The following is a 21,054-nucleotide window of genomic DNA, read 5'->3' as shown; positions in this document are numbered from 1 at the left end:
AGTGACGGCAATGGGGGGGAGGCGCCAAACTCGGGAACAGCCCCGGGCGGCAAAAGCTCTAGCTACGCCAGTGAATGCAGCAGAGGTCTTCCTTCCTTGTGATCCGTGTGTGGGACAGTTTCATCATAGTGTTCAATGGATTTCATGACTACACTTGAGGACACATTGAAGGTTGTATCAATTTTTTAGATTGATTGACGTTCATGGTTTAAAGTAATGATGAATAGTCTTCTTTTTAGTTGAGTGGTCCTTTCTATATTCTGACTTAGATCATTTGTGTAATATGGCTCATCAATGTATGAAGCTGTGTGCCTACACTGCCTTGGCAAAGCACACCGATGGTCACAAACACTTTCCGAAGGTCAGTGATTACACAAACTCTTGGTGAGGCAAACCTGTTCATTGGAAGCCATTCCAGGTGACGACCCGATGAAGCTTCTTGAGAGAATTACAAGAGGGGAGGGGCAAAGCTGTCATCAGAGTAAAAGGAGGGGATTTTGAGCAACTTACGCTATAACACATATTCTGATTTGCTTCATGCATATTTCTTTACTCCTTGTTTTCATATTTGTTTCTTCGTTGTTTTTCTGCCTTCAGTCTGACTCTATAATGTGCACATTCCTATAAGATAAAGGAAAACCATTGCATGGACTGACGTGTCCCAACATGCACACAGATATATGTGTATATATCCAAATATATATATATATATATATATATATATATATATATATATATATATATATATATTTATATATATACACAAATATAAACTGTATATATACAGTAGGTTATATAATATGTGCCCTGCTGACATCCTCATTCGGATTTCTCCCTTCAGATTACATCAGGTCCACTCTTTACTATTTTTCCTTCTTTTCTTTTTTATACAATCCAAATGTTTTTCATATTTCACCATAAATTCTTGAGTGCAATGAAATACCGCAGCCAATGGAAGAGAAATTATTGGAATAATAATTATTGGAATAAGACAATTTTTCCATACGTCATAGGAAAGTCTCTTACCTCTTTAGTGATATATCCATCTTTATTAATATCATATAAATTAAATGCCCAGTTCAGTTTTTCTTGGATTGTCCCTCTAAGCAGAGTAGAAAGTCCCATTACAAAGTCCTACAGAGACAAGATGGAAATATGAAAAAGAAAGGAGCCAACAACTATTGGCTGTAAAGTTAAGTCCACAAAACCCAATGAAGGAGCAAATGCTGCATATTTACAGAAAACACTAAATCTGCAGCAAAAACCTTATAATCAGCTATATGACCCCTCGCCATTGTATGTACCATCCTGTACACCAGCACATTGCTAAGTTTTTGCATCAAGGGTGAAATGAGCTAATTTTTATTATCACCTTCATCCCCTTTCTAAGGCACTTTATCAATTTCTCACTCCATGCTTGCTAATAATGTAGTCTCATCTCCCATTGACGAGGCGCATAGGTTCACTTTAGGGCTCTTTCGTGGACGGAAAGGTCAGATTCTATCAGCTGCATGGACGCCTCTATGGAACATACAATCATGGATGCCTCTATGGAACGTACAATCATGGATGCCTCTATGGCACATACGATCATGGATGCCTCTATGGCACATACAATCATGGACCCCTCTATGGCACATGCAATCATGTACCCCTCTATGGCACATACAATAATGGATGCCTCTATGGCACATGCAATCATGGACCCCTCTATGGCACATACAATCATGGATGCCTCTATGGCACATACAATCATGAACGCCTCTATAGAACATACAATCATGGATGCCTCTATGGCACATACAATCATGGATGCCTCTATGGCACATGCAATCATGGACCCCTCTATGGCACATACAATCATGGATGCCTCTATGGCACATACAATCAGTGAAGCCTCTATGGTACATACAGTCATGGAAGCCTCTATGGTACATACAATCATGGAAGCCTCTATGGCACATACAATCAGTGAAGCCTCTATGGTACATACAATCATGGACGCCTCTATGGTACATACAATCATGGTTGCCTCATTGGCACATACAATCATGGACGCCTCTATGGCACATACAATCATGAACGACTCTATGGCACATACAATCATGGACGCCTCTATGGCACATACAATCATGGAAGCCTCTATGGCACATACAATCATGGAAGCCTCTATGGCGCTTACAATCATGGACCCCTCTATGGCACATACAATCATGAACGCCTCTATGGCACATACAATCATGGACGCCTCATTGGCACATACAATCATGGACGACTCTATGGCACATACAATCATGAACGCCTCTATGGCACATACAATCATGGAAGCTTCTATGGCACATACAATCATGGAAGCCTCTATGGCACATACAATCATGGAAACCTTTATGGCGCATACAATCATGGACCCCTCTATGGCACATACAATCATGGAAGCCTCTATGGCACATACAATCATGGAAGCCTCTATGGCACATACAATCATGGACCCCTCTATGGCACATACAATCATGGATGCCTCTATGGCACATACAATCATGAACGCCTCTATGGAACATACAATCATGGATGCCTCTATGGCACATACGATCATGGATGCCTCTATGGCACATACAATCATGGACTCCTCTATGGCACATGCAATCATGGACCCCTCTATGGCACATACAATCATGGATGCCTCTATGGCACATGCAATCATGGACCCCTCTATGGCACATACAATCATGGATGCCTCTATGGCACATACAATCAGTGAAGCCTCTATGGTACATACAGTCATGGAAGCCTCTATGGTACATACAATCATGGACGCCTCTATGGTACATACAATCATGGTTGCCTCATTGGCACATACAATCATGGACGCCTCTATGGCACATACAATCATGGATGACTCTATGGCACATACAATAATGAACGCCTCTATGGCACATACAATCATGGAAGCTTCTATGGCACATACAATCATGGAAGCCTCTATGGCACATACAATCATGGAAACCTTTATGGCGCATACAATCATGGACCCCTCTACGGAACATACAATCATGGAAGCCTCTATGGCACATACAATCATGGAAGCCTCTATGGCACATACAATCATGGACCCCTCTATGGCACGTACAATCATGAACACCTCTATGGCACATACAATCATGAAAGCCTCTATGGCACATACAATCATGAACCCCTCTATGGCACATACAATCATGGATGCCTCTATGGCACATACAATCATGGACGCCTCTATGGTACATACAATCATGGACGCCTCTATGGCACATACAATCATGGACGCCTCTATGGCACATACAATTATGGATGCCTCTATGGCACATACAATCATGGAAGCCTCTATGGCACATACAACCACGGACACCTCTCTGGCATATAGAATTACGGACACCTCTATGGCACATACAATCACGGACACCTCTATGGCACATACAATCACGGACACCTCTATGGCACATACAATCTTGCCTGTGAACCTACCTAATCTTAGAATCATATCAACAGTAACAAAGATATTACAAGCATCATATCCTGTCCTAAAAGGCATCAAGAAGTCTGAGTGACGAGCCACTGTGCCTCACCAATGTTACCTAGATTATTAGTAATACCTCAATGTACAGTGAAAACTCTCCCAAAAGGCTATGTCTTTAAGAAGACCATCAGTAATTTTGTAAATAAGTTTAATTTTGCAAAAACAAGACCTATATTTTTACTCGTATTGGTGGTCTCAAGCAGGTTGATATTAAGAGGCCATCTTTTACATAACATAAGGGACAGGGGGGACAAAAAGTTAGGTCCATGTATATTTGGACAGAGACAACATTTTTCTTTCAACATTTGTCTTTTAGACATTACCACAATGAATGTTAAACAAAACAATTCAGATGCAGTTGAAGTTCAGACTTTCAGCTTTCATTTGAGGGTATCCACACTAAAATAGGATGAAGGGTTTAGGAGTTTCAGCTCCTTAACATGTGCCACCTGTCACGGGAAATATAGGTGTCACGGGAAAACCTAGGTAGACTAGAGCTAAACCCGGGCCCCTGCGATTTCCCTCAACTCTGGGAAACCGTGACTGACCCTCTCCCAGAGTTTACACTGATGGTGTGCATGTCTGGGCCTCCATCCTCACCCTGTCTCCTGTTACAACCACTGGCTGAAACCACCACCCACCACCCAGTGAAGAGACCACTAACCAATACCCACAGTTAGCACAGACAAGGATAACGGAAAATATACACCATGGATTTAATGGTGGGCTGCGGATCCTTCGCTCCATATGAGGATGGTGTATAATTTGACATGATTTGATACAGGGTCCCAGATACCGCCACTCTTTTACTCTTGCACACAATACTCATTTCAGGGATGTACTGTGTGGCTTACATTTAACCCGGCATACCGTTAGGTCTCCTATTTTGATACCTCTGTGTTAGTATATATTGTTTACCGTATGTATACATAGAATTGCTTTGGACATTTTGTTATTGTGCAGTTTATTTAATAAAAGTTTGCTATTGGTTTTTAAATATGATGGTTTGGATTTCTATACTCCCTTTTCTTTTGTTTGCACCCTCTGAGCTTAGAAGTTTTCTGCCGTTGCGTTTTTCTTAGACAGCAGAGGACAAATGTTAACAAAATGACCAGTTTTACCACAGTAAAAACAGGCTCCCTGCTTCTTGAGCACAGGGGCTCGATGCTTAACATGTGACACCCCTGCGATTTGCACAGGCTCCGTGGGCTCACCTGCAGCAACCTCACGTGAACCTTCACCTTCTCCCATAGGCGGCGTCTCATGCTCCCCCTGACGCAAACGGCGATCAATGCGGACAACAAGACTCATAGCGGAATCTAGAGGAGCAGGAGTCTCGTACATCAGAAGGGCTTTTTTAACCCTTCCAGAAACCCCATGAGTAAACTGACTCCGCAGCGCGGGATCATTCCACTGTGTGTTGACCGCCCAGCGGCGAAATTCAGAACAGTAATCCTCTGCAACACGCTCCCCCTGTCGAATAGCGTGTATCTTAGATTCTGCTAGAGCTATTCTGTCAGGATCATCATAAATGTGTCCAAGAGCAGAAAAAAAACTCTCCACTGAGTTAAATGCAGCAGAATCAGAAGGCAAAGAAAACGCCCATGCTTGAGGATCCCCGTTTAGTAAAGACAACACCAGACCCACACACTGAGCCTCATTACCTGAGGAGATCGGGTGCATACGAAAATAAAGTTTGCAAGCTTCACGAAAAGTAATAAATTTACTGCGTTCCCCAGCAAACCTTTCAGGCAAAGGAAACTTAGGCTCACCAACTCTACCTGCCGCTCCAGCTTGCACATTAGATACAGCTAGTCCCTGTTGCTGCACTGCCCCCTCAACTCAGTGACCTGTAGGGATAGCGCCTTCAACTGGCGGGTTATGGAAGTCATGGGATCCATGGAATTCAAATAATGTAGGCCGATTATAATGTCACGGGAAATCGAGGTGTCACGGGAAAACCTCTAGAGCTAAACCCGGGCCCCTACGATTTCCCTCAACTCTGGGAAACCCTGACTGACCCTCTCCCAGAGTTTACACTGATGGTGTGCATGTCTGGGCCTCCATCCTCACTCTGTCTCCTGTTACAACCACTGGCTGAAACCACCACCCAGTGAAGAGACCACTAACCAATACCCACAGTTAGCACAGACAAGGATAACGGAAAATATACACCACGCTGCAGTCACACAGGAATACACAATAAGTGCACAGGGCAAAACAAATACAAATATAGGAAGGAGGAAATATGACAAAGGGAAATATACACCACCAGATACGATACTCCTTGTCCTAGACCACCTGTTGTGAATTCTGCTCTTGGGTTCCCTCCGGTGGTTGTAAGTTGTAGCGCTGCTGTCTCTGAATCACAGCAGTTATCAGGTGTTTTCACTTCTTGTAATTTTGACTGGGCTATTTAATCTTGCTTCACCCTTTAGTCAGTGCCAGTTGTCCATTGTTCCTGGAGGATTCACATGCCTGCCTGGTCTCTTCTGCTTTGCAGTTCATTTCAAGAAAGCTAAGTCCTGGCCTTGATTTTGCTGTCCACATGCTGTGGACTTATTGTTCAGTTCTTTTCCATGTTTTTGTCTTGTCCAGCTTGGTCTGTATAAGGATTTGTTTAGCCAAGCTGGTATCTCTGGAGATGCAGATATACCCTCCATATCTTTAGTTAGCTGTGGAGTCTTTGTATTTTCTGTGGTGGATATTTTCTAGTATTTTAATACTGACCGCATAGTACTCTGTCCTATCCTTTCTGTTTAGCTAGAAGTGGCCTCCTTTGCTAAATTCTCATTTCCGTCTGTGTATGTTTTTTCCCTCTCCTCTCACGGGGCTGTCTAACTTTTGGGATTTTCCCTGAGGCAAGATAGTTTTCCCTTTTCTATCTCCAGGGGTAATTAGTCCTCCGGCTGTGTCGAGGTGTCTAGGGAGTGTCAGGTACATCCCACGGCTACTTCTAGTTGTTGTGTTAAGTTCAGGGTCTGCGGTCAGTACAGGTACCACCTTCTCCAGAGTACGTCTCATGCTGCTCTTAGGCCACCAGATCATAACAGTACAACTGGCCGACAATGAGTTAACCGCATCTCAGAAGAAGGGAAGGAAAGTGCTGAGCCATTTTTTTTTCTGTAGTCTGTTGTGCTTTTTTTTTTCCTTCCCTCTTTACTTCTGGGTGGTTCAGGAGTTCAGCGCTGATATGGATGTTCAGGGATTGGCTTCTCGTGTGGATCAACTTGCTGATAGAGTACAGGGTATTTCTGATTATATCATTCAGACTCCGGTTTTAGAGCCTAGAATTCCAACCCCTGATTTGTTTTTTGGGGATAGGTCCAAATTCCTGAGCTTTAAAAATAACTGTAAACTGTTTTTTGCTCTGAAACCCCGTTCCTCTGGTGATCCCATCCAGCAGGTTAAAATTGTTATATCTCTGCTGCGTGGTGACCCCCAGGATTGAGCATTTGCCCTGGAACCTGGGAATCCGGCGATGCTTAATGTAGACACCTTTTTTCAGGCGCTTGGGTTATTGTATGACGAACCTAATTCAGTGGATCATGCTGAGAAGACCTTGTTGGCCCTGTCTCAGGGTCAAGAAGCGGCAGAATCATATTGCCAGAAGTTTAGAAAATGGTCTGTACTAACTAAATGGAATGAGGATGCTTTAGCGGCAATCTTTAGAAAGGGTCTTTCTGAATCCGTTAAAGATGTTATGGTGGGGTTCCCCACGCCTGCTGGTCTGAGTGATTCTATGTCTCTGGCCATTCAGATTGATCTGCGCTTGCGCGAGCGCAGAGTTGTGCACACTATGGCTTGGTCTTCCGAGCGGAGTCCTGAGCCTATGCAGTGTGATAGGATTGTGTCTAGAGCTGAACGACAAGGATTCAGACGTCAGAATAGTTTGTGTTTTTACTGCGGCGATTCTGCTCATGTTATCTCTGATTGCCCTACGCGTACCAGGAGAATCGCTAGCTCTGTTACCATCAGTACTGTACAACCTAAATTTCTGTTATCTGTGACCCTGATCTGCTCATTATCTTCATTTTCTGTCATGGCATTTGTGGATTCAGGCGCCGCTCTAAATCTAATGGACTTAGAATTTGCGAGACGTTGTGGTTTCCCCTTGCAGCCTTTGCAGAGTCATATTCCTTTAAGGGGCATTGATGCTACACCGTTGGCTAAAAATAAACCTCAGCTTTGGACACAGCTGACCATGTGCATGGCGCCAGCCCATCAGGAAGATTGTCGTTTTCTGGTGTTACATAATTTGCATGATGTTATTGTGCTGGGTTTCCCATGGTTACAGGTGCATAATCCAGTATTAGATTGGAAATCTATATCTGTGACTAGTTGGGGTTGTCAGGGGGTTCATGGTGACGTTCCTCTGATGTCAATTGCCTCCTCCCCCTCTTCTGAAATTCCTGAGTTTTTGTCAGATTTCCAGGATGTAATCAGTGAGCCCAAGTCCAGTTCCCTTCCACCGCATAGGGACTGTGATTGTGCTATTGACTTGATTCCAGGCTCTAAGCTCCCTAAGGGCCGACTTTTCAACCTGTCTGTGCCAGAACATACCGCCATGCGGAGCTATGTTAAGGAGTCCTTGGAGAAGGGGCATATTCGGCCATCTTCTTCACCATTGGGAGGTTTTTTTTTTTTGTTGCCAAGAAAGATGGCTCCTTGAGACCCTGTATTGATTATCGCCTCTTGAATAAGATCACGGTCAAATTCCACTACCCTTTGCCTTTGCTTTCTGATCTGTTTGCTAGGATTAAGGGGGCTAGTTGGTTTACTAAGATTGACCTTCGAGGGGCATATAATCTTGTTCGTATTAAGCAGGGTGACGAATGGAAAACTGCGTTTAATACGCCCGAAGGCCATTTTGAATACCTTGTGATGCCATTCGGACTTTCTAATGCTCCATCTGTGTTTCAGTCCTTCATGCATGATATATTTCAGAATTATCTTGATAAATTCATGATTGTATATCTGGATGATATTTTGATTTTTTCAGATGATTGGGAGTCTCATGTGAAACAAGTCAGGATGGTATTTCAGATCCTTCATGATAATGCCTTGTTTGTGAAGGGGTCTAAGTGCCTCTTTGGAGCACAGAAGATTTCTTTTTTGGGTTTCATTTTTTTTTCCCTCATCTATAGAAATGGATCTGGTTAAGGTTCAGGCCATTCATGATTGGATCCAGCCCACATCCATGAAGAGCCTTCAGAAATTTTTGGGCTTTGCTAATTTTTATCGCCGTTTCATTGCCAACTTCTCCAGTGTGGTTAAACCCCTGACCGATTTGACGAAGAAAGGCGCTGATGTGACGAATTGGTCCTCTGCGGCTGTTTCTGCCTTTCAGGAGCTTAAACGCCGATTTACTTCTGCCCCTGTGTTGCGTCAGCCGGATGTTTCTCTTCCTTTTCAGGTTGAGGTTGACGCTTCTGAGATTGGGGCAGGGGCCGTTTTGTCTCAGAGGAATTCTGATGGTTCCTTGATGAAACCATGTGCCTTCCTTTCTCGAAAGTTTTCGCCTGCGGAACACAATTATGATGTCGGCAATCGTGAGTTGTTGGCTATGAAGTGGGCATTTGAGGAGTGGCGACATTGGCTTGAGGGGGCCAAGCACCGTATTGTGGTCTTGACCGATCATAAGAATCTGATTTATCTCGAGTCTGCCAAACGGCTGAATCCTAGACAAGCCCGATGGTCCCTGTTTTTCTCTCGTTTTGATTTTGTGGTCTCATATCTTCCGGGTTCTAAGAATGTTAAGGCTGATGCCCTCTCTAGGAGCTTTTTGCCTGATTCTCCTGGGGTCCTTGAACCGGTCGGTATTCTGAAGGAAGGGGTGATTCTTTCTGCCATCTCCCCTGATTTACGACGGGTTCTTCAGGAATTTCAGGCTGATAAACCTGACCGCTGTCCAGTGGGGAAATTGTTTGTTCCCGACAGATGGACTAGTCAAGTGATTTCGGAGGTTCATTGTTCTGTGTTAGCTGGTCATCCTGGGATTTTTGGTACCAGAGATTTGGTTGGTAGGTCCTTTTGGTGGCCTTCTTTGTCACGGGATGTGCGTTCTTTTGTGCAGTCCTGTGGGACTTGTGTGCGGGCGAAGCCTTGCTGTTCCCGCGCTAGTGGGTTGCTTTTGCCTTTGCCGGTCCATGAGAGGCCTTGGACGCATATTTCTATGGATTTTATTTCGGATCTTCCGGTTTCCCAGAGGATGTCAGTTATCTGGGTGGTTTGTGACCGGTTTTCTAAGATGGTTCATTTGGTGCCTTTGCCGAAAGTTGCCTTCCTCTTCTGATTTGGTTCCTTTGTTTTTTCAGCATGTGGTTCGGTCACATGGTATTCCGGAGAATATTGTGTCCGACAGAGGTTCCCAGTTTGTCTCTAGGTTTTGGTGTGCCTTTTGTACTAAGCTGGGCATTGATTTGTCTTTTTCTTCCGCATTTCATCCTCAGACAAATGGCCAAACCGAGCGAACTAATCAGACTTTGGAGACTTATCTGAGATGCTTTGTGTCTGCTGATCAGGATGATTGGGTGGCTTTCTTGCCATTGGCCGAGTTTGCCCTTAATAATCGGGCTAGTTCTGCTACATTGGTTTCACCCTTCTTTTGTAACTCTGGTTTTCATCCTCGTTTTTCTTCGGGGCAGGTTGAGCCTTCTGATTGTCCTGGGGTGGACTCTGTGGTGGACAGGTTGCAGCAAATTTGGGCTCATGTTGTTGACAATTTGGTGTTGTCTCAGGAGGGGGCTCAACGTTTTGCTAACCGTCGTCGGTGTGTTGGTTCCCGGCTTCGGGTTGGGGATTTGGTCTGGTTGTCTTCCCGTCATGTCCCTATGAAGGTTTCCTCCCCTAAGTTTAAACCTCGGTTTATTGGCCCTTATAGGATCTCTGAGATTATCAATCCAGTGTCTTTTCGTTTGTTCCTTCCAGCCTCTTTTTCCATTTATAATATTTTTCATAGATCTTTGTTGCGGAAATATGTGGTGCCTCTGTTGATCCTCCTGCCCCGGTGTTGATTGATGGGGAGTTGCAGTACGTGGTTGAGAAGATTTTGGATTCTCGTTTTTCGAAGCGGAAGCTTCAGTATCTTGTCAAATGGAAGGGTTATGGCCAGGAGGATAATTCTTGGGTTGTTGCCTCCGATGTTCATACTGATGATTTGGTTCGTGCCTTTCATTTGGCTCGTCTGGATCGGCCTGGGGGCTCTAGTGAGGGTTCGGTGACCCCTCCTCAAGGGGGGGTACTGTTGTGAATTCTGCTCTTGGGTTCCCTCCGGTGGTTGTAAGTGGTAGCGCTGCTGTCTCTGAATCACAGCAGTTATCAGGTGTTTTCACTTCTTGTAATTTTGACTGGGCTATTTAATCTTGCTTCACCCTTTAGTCAGTGCCAGTTGTCCATTGTTCTTGGAGGATTCACATGCCTGCCTGGTCTCTTCTGCTTTGCAGTTCATTTCAACAAAGCTAAGTCCTGGCCTTGATTTTGCTGTCCACATGCTGTGGACTTATTGTTCAGTTCTTTTCCATGTTTTTGTCTTGTCCAGCTTGGTCTGTATAAGGATTTGTTTAGCCAAGCTGGTATCTCTGGAGATGCAGATATACCCTCCATATCTTTAGTTAGCTATTTTCTGTGGTGGATATTTTCTAGTATTTTAATGCTGACCGCATAGTACTCTGCCCTATCCTTTCTGTTTAGCTAGAAGTGGCCTCCTTTGCTAAATTCTCATTTCCGTCTGTGTATGTTTTTTCCCTCTCCTCTCACAGTCAATATTTGTGGGGGGCTGTCTAACTTTTGGGATTTTCTCTGAGGCAAGATAGTTTTCCCTTTTCTATCTCTAGGTGTAATTAGTCCTCCGGCTGTGTCGAGGTGTCTAGGGAGTGTTAGGTACATCCCACGGCTACTTCTAGTTGGTGTGTTAAGTTCAGGGTCTGCGGTCAGTACAGGTACCACCTTCTCCAGAGTACGTCTCATGCTGCTCTTAGGCCACCAGATCATAACAACCACCACTCCAGACCGAGATAACCAAGCACAAGACTGAAGCTATAATTGGTGACGCCCAATGTTCAGAAGAACAATTTAAAGGCAGTGGGCGTGAACCAGCTTCCAATCCGAGCACCAGCTAAATTAACCCCGGACCAGCTAGATAAAATCTAGCCAACGCCACTGAGCGCATAGTGGACAAAAGCGGAATTACCGCTGTCTGTCGAACGCCCTAGTATGAACAGCGTCCGACATGACACCACCCTGTTTTTAAAAAGGCCAAAAGTAATTGGACAATTGACTCCAAGGCTATATCATGGACAGGTGTGGGCAATCCATTCATTATGTCATTCTCAATTAAACAGATAAAAGGCCTGGAGTTGATTTGAGGTGTGGTGCTTGAATTTGGACAGTTTTGCTGTGAAGTAAACATGCGGTCAAAGGAGCTCTCCATGCAGGTGAAACAAGCCATCCTTAAGCTGCGAAAACAGAAAAAACCCATCTGAGAAATTGCTACAATATGAGGAGTGGCAAAATCTACAGTTTGGTACATCCTGAGAAAGAAAGCACTGGTGAACTCATCAATGCAAAAAGACATGGGCACCCACGGAAGACAACAGTGGTGAATGATCACAGTATAATCTCCATGGTGAAGAGAAACCCCTTCACAACAGCCAACCAAGTGACCAACACTCTCCAGGAGGTCGGCGTATTAATATCCACATCTACCATAAAGAGAAGACTGCATGAAAGTAAATACAGAGGGTTCACTGCACGGTGCAAGCCACTCATAAGCATCAAGAATAAAAAGGCTAAACTGGACTTTGCTATAAAACATCTAAAAAAGCCAGCACAGTTCTGGAAGAACATTCCTTGGACAGATGAAACCAAGATCAACCTCTACCAGAATGATGGAAAGAGAAAAGTATGGCGAAGGCGTGGTACAGCTGATGATCCAAAGCATCTCACATCATCTGTAAAGCACGGCGGAGGCAGTGTGAAGGCTTGGGCATGCACGGCTGCCAGTGGTACTGGGTCACTAGTGTTTATTGATGATGTGACACAGGACAGAAGCAGCCGAATGAATTCTGAGGTATTCAGAGACATACTGTGTGCTCAGATCCAAAGCAAACCAGATTGGTCGTCGTTTCATACTACAGATGGACAATGACCCAAAACATAAAGCCAAAGCAACCCAGGAGTTTATTAAAGCAAAGAAGTGGAATATTCTTGAATGGCCAAGTCAGTCACCTGATCTCAACCCGATTGAGCAGCATTTCACTTGTTAAAGACTAAACTTCAGACAGAAAGGCCCACAAACAAACAGCAACTGAAAACCACCGCAGTGAAGGCCTGGCAGAGCATCAAAAAGGAGGAAACGCAGCATCTGGTGATGTCCATGAGTTCAAGACTTCAGGCAGTCATTGCCAACAAAGGGTTTTCAACCAAGTACTAAAAATGAACATTTTATTTAAAATTATTGAATCTGTCCAATTACTTTTGGTCCCTTTAAAAACAGGGTGGCACATGTTAAGGAGCTGAAACTCCTAAACCTTTCATCCAATTTTAATGTGGATACCCTCAAATGAAAGCTGAAAGTCTAAACTTCAACTGCATCTGAATTGTTTTGTTTAAAATTCATTGTGGTAATGTCTATAACCAAAATTAGAAAAATGTTGTCTCTGTCCAAATATATATGGACCTACCTGTATAGCCTGTCCAAATGGTTCAACTACACAGGTGCCCAGAGGAGGTGTGGCCCTTCACAACTACATTTTCAGAAGGAATAGATTAGAGAACCTGGGTCCTGTGCAGACAACAACCTAAAGAATGTGAACAATTCCATTTTAGAACTGGGGTGCAGCTTAGTGGTTGGGGAATAATATTGGGGGCTGGTTTTTCTACCTGCAGGATTGAGTTTGTTGAAGATCAGCCCAGGATGCGGCAGGTATTCATGATGATGTGACTGATGCTACTAACATGTTTATAATTTATTTGTGCAGTGATAATGGTCTGGTGAGCATTCTGTGTGCTAATGCTTGTCTGATGTTGACATATGTGTGATGTTTGCGCTGTGTTTATGTGATATATGCACTATGCTTGTGCAACAAGTGCACTGTACTTATGTGATATTTGTGCTGTGTGTTTATGCTTTTCTGATGTTTGTGTCCTGTGTAGGACGTGTGTGACGTGTGCGCTGTGCTTGTGTGACATATGTGCTGTGCTTTCATTAGTGCACGGTGCTTTTGTGATTTATGCACTGTACATATGTGACATTTTAACTCTTTTATAATTCCTGCACTGTGCATGTCTGATTTATGCACTGTGCTTGTGTGACGTATGCACTGTGCTTGTGAGATGTATGCACTGTGCTTGTGTGATGTATGTACTGTACTTATGTGATGTATGTACTGTGCATGTGATTTATGCACTGTGGTTGTGTGATGTATGCACTGTGCTTGTGTGATGTATGCACTGTGCTTGTGTGATGTATGCACTGTGCTTGTGTGATGTATGCACTGTGCTTGTGTGATGTATGCACTGTGCTTGTGTGACGTATGCACTGTGCTTGTGTGATGTATGCACTGTGCTTGTGTGATGTATGCACTGTGCTTGTGTGACGTATGCACTGTGCTTGTGTGACGTATGCACTGTGCTTGTGTGATGTATGCACTCTGCTTGTGTGATGTATGCACTGTGCTTGTGTGACGTATGCACTGTGCTTGTGTGACGTATGCACTGTGCTTGTGTGATGTATGCACTGTGCTTGTGTGATGTATGTACTGTACTTATGTGACATTTTTGCTCTTTTATAATTCGTGCACTGTGCTTGTGTGATGAGTGCCAAATTAAGGTATATGAACACATAACGGTAGTTTATTTTGTGAAGACTTTTGAAACAAATCTGATAGAAAAAAATACCTGAAAAATTGCTAAAAAAAAAGACTTAAAAGGACTCATTCTATCCATTTCTTTTGTGAAATCATTTTGCTGGTCATATGTTCAGGTTTTTTTAGCGTTTTTTTTTTCATCTTTTGAAAAACGGCGAGTGGGAAAAATGAGAGTGTATATCACTTTAAGCTGCCTTTGATGGAATGAGCTCCAAACTACGCACTGTCTAATAATGAGGCTGCAAACAATCGCTTCTGGAAAAAACTTCCAAATCACTTCAAAACTTCTTTATAACCACCTCAGAAAAAGGTCCATGACACTAATGCTGTGTTCACACTGCAGCTTTTTTTTTACATTTAATATCATTCATTTATCAAGCAGATGAAGCTTCAGGAAGCTATTCCCTTTCTTTTAAGTTTTCCACTTCTTCCGGTTATTGACTGAGCATTTTTAGCTGCATTTTTTGCTACCAGTTTTTTCAAGGTTGTTGGTTTTCTTTTAACTCTATTAAGAAATGAAGAAAACGCTAGTGGGTTTTTTCCAGTAGAAAAAAAAAAATCACTCAGGCATGTATTTAGCCTTCTCAGTGTCATATGTTGTATTGTAAGTGCCCTAGTGGAAAACACCAGAAGAATGCACATGTCTCTTCCTAACAACAACCGGAACATATCAACAGCAAATTGTTTTGCACAGAAATGAATATGTTCATTCTTATGAGTGTTTTTTGTGTGTGTGTGGTATATTCCATGCAAAATACACTGTGTTCCAAATTATTATGCACAAAGAGTTTAGGAGTGATAAGGTTAGAATTTTTTTGTTTGTCATTTAAACTCATTGATGGTGATGTGTCAGGGCTCTTTATATCACTGAAAGCAATTGCAGATACCTGTGCAAATTAGTTTGGCAGGTGTGTCCAAATAAAGGCAAGACTACTTAAGAAGGCTTTTCCACATTATTAAGCAGCCTACATTTTTTGCCAAAATGGGAAAGAAAAAGGATGTGTCGGCTGCTGAGAAGCAACAAATTGTGGAGTATTTAGGTCAAGGCATGACTACAATCAACATTGCCAAGACACTTCATCGTACAATCAAGAAGTATGTAGCTGATTCCCAGCACACACGTGTGCGTGCTGATAAGGAAAAATTGAGGACTCTTTCCAACAGGCAATTGCGTAAGGTTAAAAGAGCAGCTGCAAAAATGCCTTGTCATAGCAGCAGACAAGTTTTTGAAGCTGCTGGTGCCTCCAACGTCCCCAGAACAACAAGATGCAGGGTCCTTCAGAGGTTTGCAGCTGTGCGTAAGCCATCCTGTCGACCACCTCTATCCACTGCAACAAGCAGAAACGGCTCCAGTGGGCCAAACGATACATGAAGACTGACTTCCAAACTGTTTTGTTCACCGATGAGTGCCGTGCCGTGCCGTGGTCCAGATGGATGGAGTGGAGGATGGACACCCCATGAAAACACGGCTAAGGCGCCAACAAGGAGGAGGTGGAGTAATGTTTTGGGCTGGAATCATGGGGAGAGAGATTGTCGGCCCCTTTATGATCCCTGAAGGGGTAAAGATTTACTCCATAATCTATGTGAAGTTTCTAAAACAACACTTCCTGCCATGGTTCAAGAGGAAGAACCGTGCTTTCCACAGCAAGATCATTTTCATGCATGATAATGCACCGTCTCATGCTGCAAAAAACACATCTGCATCTCTGGCTGCTATGGGCATAAAAGAGGACAAACTTATGGTGTGGCCACCATCTTCCCCTGACCTCAACCCCATTGAGAACCTCTGGAGCATCATCAAAAGGAGTGTCTATTATGGCGGGAGGCAGTTCACATCTAAGTAACAGCTCTGGGAGGGTATTCTGTCCACATGCAAAACAATTCAAGCAGAAACCATCCAAAAACTGACAAATTCAATGGACGAGAGAGTTCAGAAGCTTCTTTTGAACAAGGGGTCCTACGTGCAAATGTAACATCACCTAGAATAAAGTTTTCACTTGAAAACTGTTTGATTTCATTTTGTAATAAGCTGATAATGCTTATAACTTCACAATTGACCATTTTTTTGTTCAAAATAAAAAAAAAAAGGTTGAAAACTCTGCTGTGCATAATAATTTGGAACATGCATTTTGAGTGTTTATTTTTTTTTTAAAAGATACTGTTTTCATAGGCAGTTTTTTCCAAAACATTGCAATTATACTAGAATAGTAGATGACTGGAAAATAACAATGACTGCAATTCAGATAGGTAATTTAGAGAAAATATGAGGAAATATTATTTGCATTATAATTTGGAACACAGTGTAGTGTGGAAAATAAAGGCAGTGTGAACACACCCTAAATATTCTTTTTCAAAAATTCCCCAAAGAAGAAGCGTTTCCTGACTGTTTAAAGAAAACTCTGCGTGCACATAAATTAATATGATGTATGTGCTCTGCGTGTTTGATAAGGGGGCTTACATACATTTTTCATATGGGGACAACGTGTTCAATATTAATTATATTAATATTTTGCATCCGATGCATTGGCTTCTCCTGTGCACGCTGAGGTCCATCCAGAAGTGACAGAGACCCAATTCACATGCACAACGCTGCTTATCTACCAGACGCTCAGCCTTGATGCATCATCTCCTCCTAGAGGGAAACACGATGAATAGAATCTAAATCCAAGCCCAATGCTTTACATTCGCAGACATATAAAAAGATCTAGTAAGAAGAGATTTTCACATCCTTTCAATACGACTGTCTGCTTCTACTTTTACTGACTTTTCGTTGTATCTGCCGATCATCTCATCATAACATCCTCTAGGAAATAAAAAAAAATTACTGTACAATGGCCCAAAATGTTCTCCAATAGCTGATAAGTATATGATATATATATATATATATATATATATATATATATATATATATATATATATACACACACACTTCTTTTAATGTTTTCTTACCAATGCTGTTCACAATGCCTACAACGTCATGGCCCATTATACTTACCATGTGATGACACCATAAGCAGAGCCATCTTTTCGGACCTATACGTGCTAGCTGTATTGCCTCTACAGAATTTGCACCAGACGTCGATGACATACGGTATACTACATTAAGGCTTGGGAGTGGGGCAGTATGGAAATTTGTCACTCAGTCTCGAAAAGGTTATGATTCCCGGTCTACAAAGTTCGGGTACTTAGATCACCAGACATCTGTATCATAATTATGGTAACCCAAGTTCTGTAGATCACAGACATTATCATCACTGTCCCCATTGGGGCTCACAATCTACATTCCCTATCAGCATGTCTTTGGAGTGTGGGAGGAAACAGGAGAAACCAGAGGAAACCCACGCAAACACGGATAGAACATACAAACTCCTTGCAGATGTTGTCCTTGGGGGGATTTGATTCCAGAATACAGTGCTAACTACTGAGCCACCCAGCTGCTCGTATCATAACAGATACCAGGGGCATCATTAGACACTTTGATTCGGGGTCTACACCCCGAATCATAAGTGCACTGCCACAGATCTCTAACATTGTATTTTCCACTTCTAAAAGAAAAAAACAAAAAACAAAGATTTAATATTTTACAAGACGTAGTACTCCGCACTGGTCACTCGCCCATATATACCTTCCAGAGCGCAGCGGGCAGCTCACGTCCCTTGTCTGTTCTCTACAGGGCAGCTTATTGCTCCCGGCTTTCAGCCTCTGCAGAACCCAGGCTGTGAGATCCATTAGCTGCTGCGCTGCATGAGGATCCCATAGACTCTTCTGCAAGGGCAGGACAGGAACGGCCAGAAACTAATGAATGGAAGCAGAGCGGCCCGAGATTAGATTCAATGATTTAGTGAGTGTGATCCCATGAGCTCCGTGAAGTCTGATTGGCGCAGTATTATGTTTCTCATCCACACACAGCACCGATCAGTCAGCACTGGAGCATCGATCACACAGTCAGTAAATCACTGCTTGTAATCTCTGAGCAGATTGCCTCCCGTCATTAGTGTTCTGATGGAAAAAAAGTCTCGGACTGGTCCACTGGCCCTTAACCCCATTTTCCCCATCCACTTTAGCATATGTAAGGAGATGGAGATGCTGTACACATCCCTTGAAGAATCTGGGTTGAAATAATGCATTTTTATTGTGTTACATATTTACTGTACTGCATGTTTAGTATTCTGCATTGTGGGACTAGCCCAGAATGGGAGAGGCTACACAGGGACACAGGACAGGACATGATAACTTCCCGGTAGTGAGGGAGACTCCAGTATTCAGCAGTACCAGACCTAAGGTTTGATAGTTGGCAGATCCGCATGTTAATGGGTGTTCCTGAGGCAAGAGGGAGACTAAAGATCCAGATAGTAATATTCTGAGTAGAGGAAAGAAGCAGAAGAAAGCTGAATTGCAGACAGAGGGCCAAAAAGAAGTGACCAGGAAGCTCATGAGGACGGTGTGGAGTTTCAACTGAGAGTTAATGGAAAGCATAAGTAAAGGAGAGCAAGAGGACGGGAATACAAATAGCATTGTAGCTACTAAGCATCTATAGTAAAGAAAGCCAAGTAGTCACCATATTGGGACACATCCTATCCTACGGAAAAATTAAAGGAAGCTTTTCTACAGGATGTAGTCTTTTTCCAGAGTCAAACACATTTAGCTGAGGTCATACAGCCAGTGGCTGATGTATGATACATGCTGCTCATGTATCATACTATATGGAGGACTATGTGGGGCCCGTTATACTATATGGATTGGATGACTATGTGGGATCCATTATGTGTGAAGGACTGTGTGGAGATTACAATTGTGGAATTATACTGTCATGGGGTCACCATACTTTGCTGGTGGTGTTGAGGAGGGGTACAGTAGGGTAATCATACCAAGTGTGTGGAGGGTACTATGGAGGAATTCACTGTGCTTGGGAAAACACTTTTGTTGGCATCATACTTTATTATCTGTATTATTGAAGATTTTTTATCCTTTGTTATTTTATAATTAAATTAGGCTATCGGGCCATATGCTTTTTACTGCTGTTGCACAATATATTATATTATTCCAATATTTTATAATTAGATCTATTAACTAAAATGTACTTTGTTCGTGGGACAATCCCTTATGTTTGTTTCCATATGAAAAGCTTCATTGTTATATTTGATAAGGAAAAACTTCCTCAATTGTAGATTAATTTTAAATAAATATTAAAGGGAATCTGTCACCCCCAAAATCGAGGGTGAGGTAAGCCCACCGGCATCAGGGGCTTATCTACAGCATTCTGTAATGCTGTAGATAAGCTCCTGATGTATCCTAAAAGATGAGAAAAAGAGGTTATATTATACTCACCCAGGGGCGGTCCCACTGCTGGTTCGGTCTGGCGCCTCCTATCTTCATAGGATGACGTCCTCTTCTTGTCTTCAGGCTGCAGCTCAGGCACAGGTGTACTTTGTCTGTCCTGTTGAGGGCAGAGCAAAGTACTGCAGTGCAAAGCGCTGGGCCTCTCTGACCTGTCCCGACGCCTGCACACTGCAGTACTTTGCTCTGCCCTCAAAAGGGCAGACAAAATACGCCTGCGCCGGAGCATGAAGACCAGAAGAGGACGTCATCATAAGAAGATGGAAGGCCCCGGACCGCGACGCCCATCGGATCGGACCGCCCCTGGGTGAGTATAACATAACCTTTTTTTCTCACCTTTTAGGATACATCAGGGGCTTATCTACAGCATTACAGAGTGCTGTAGATATGCCCCTGATGTCGGTGGGCTTAGCTCACCGTTGATTTTGGGGGTGACAGATTCCCTTTAAGGTTTGCCCGGGACTTTGTCTAAGCTTTTAATTTTGGCCCTCGGTGTATTTGAGTTTGACATCCCTGCTTTAAAGGGAGCCTGACTTCTGACACATGATAGCCTGAACCACAGGCAGCATGTATGAGACACTGAATCTAACATATAATCCAGGCATGAAACATTGCCCCTTTCAGAGAAAACTTACATTTAGAAGCCAACCGGGGACCATGCCACGTGGATGCCTAGTCAAAAAGGCTAATCTCTAAGTGACTTCTTCCCATTCTGCTCCACTTAAGCGATAGGCCTCCCCTTACCCGTGTGAGTAGGGAGAGAACTGTCACTCAAGCGGCCACTTTAACCAGTCACCCATGGCCGGGATTTAAATGTTTGCATTTATCTGTACTTAAGAGTTAACATCTACATTATTTGCGCGCGGAGAGATATCACTTTATTGTCTCTAGTGTTACATAGGACTGCCAGCAATATACAGTGGCATGGACAAGTTTGGGCACCCCTGGTCAAAATTACTGTTATTGTGATGAGTTGAGCAAGTTGAAGATGAAATTATCTCTAAAAGGTATAAAGATGGTACATTTCCTTTAAATTTTAGGCAAAAAAAAAAAAAATTCATCCTTCACATTTTGAAAATTACAAAAATGGAGATGAGCCAATGGAAAAGTTTGGGCACCCTGCATGGTTAGTACCTAGCAGCACCTCCACCTATATACGCTGCATCCAAAGTGCTGCTAGATCGGAATTGTGGACACCTGGCCTTAGAGATCATTTCATCTTTAAATGGCTTAGGCTTCTTTCACACTAGCGTCGGGCTCGGTCCGTCGCAGTGCGTCGGGCCGAGGTCCCCGACGCTA

General features: G+C 43.2%; 1 protein-coding gene across 5 annotated transcripts in view; it reads right to left on the bottom strand.

The window, feature by feature from the left end:
• The window catches only part of KCNIP4 (potassium voltage-gated channel interacting protein 4), a 1,385,815-nt gene that overhangs the window by 23,414 nt on the left and 1,341,347 nt on the right, over positions 1–21,054 (bottom strand). For all 5 annotated transcript variants that reach the window (XM_077279981.1, XM_077279984.1, XM_077279983.1 and 2 more), the window contains one exon: positions 1,027–1,134. In XM_077279981.1, coding sequence (XP_077136096.1) covers positions 1,027–1,134 — 108 coding nt within the window. The remainder of the gene's footprint in view (positions 1–1,026; positions 1,135–21,054) is intronic.

Source organism: Ranitomeya variabilis, chromosome 1 (genome assembly GCF_051348905.1).
Source record: "Ranitomeya variabilis isolate aRanVar5 chromosome 1, aRanVar5.hap1, whole genome shotgun sequence".
Classification (NCBI taxonomy): domain Eukaryota; kingdom Metazoa; phylum Chordata; class Amphibia; order Anura; family Dendrobatidae; genus Ranitomeya; species Ranitomeya variabilis.
The sequence above is the reverse complement of the archived record's forward strand: the minus strand, read 5'-3'. Positions and strand labels throughout refer to the sequence as shown.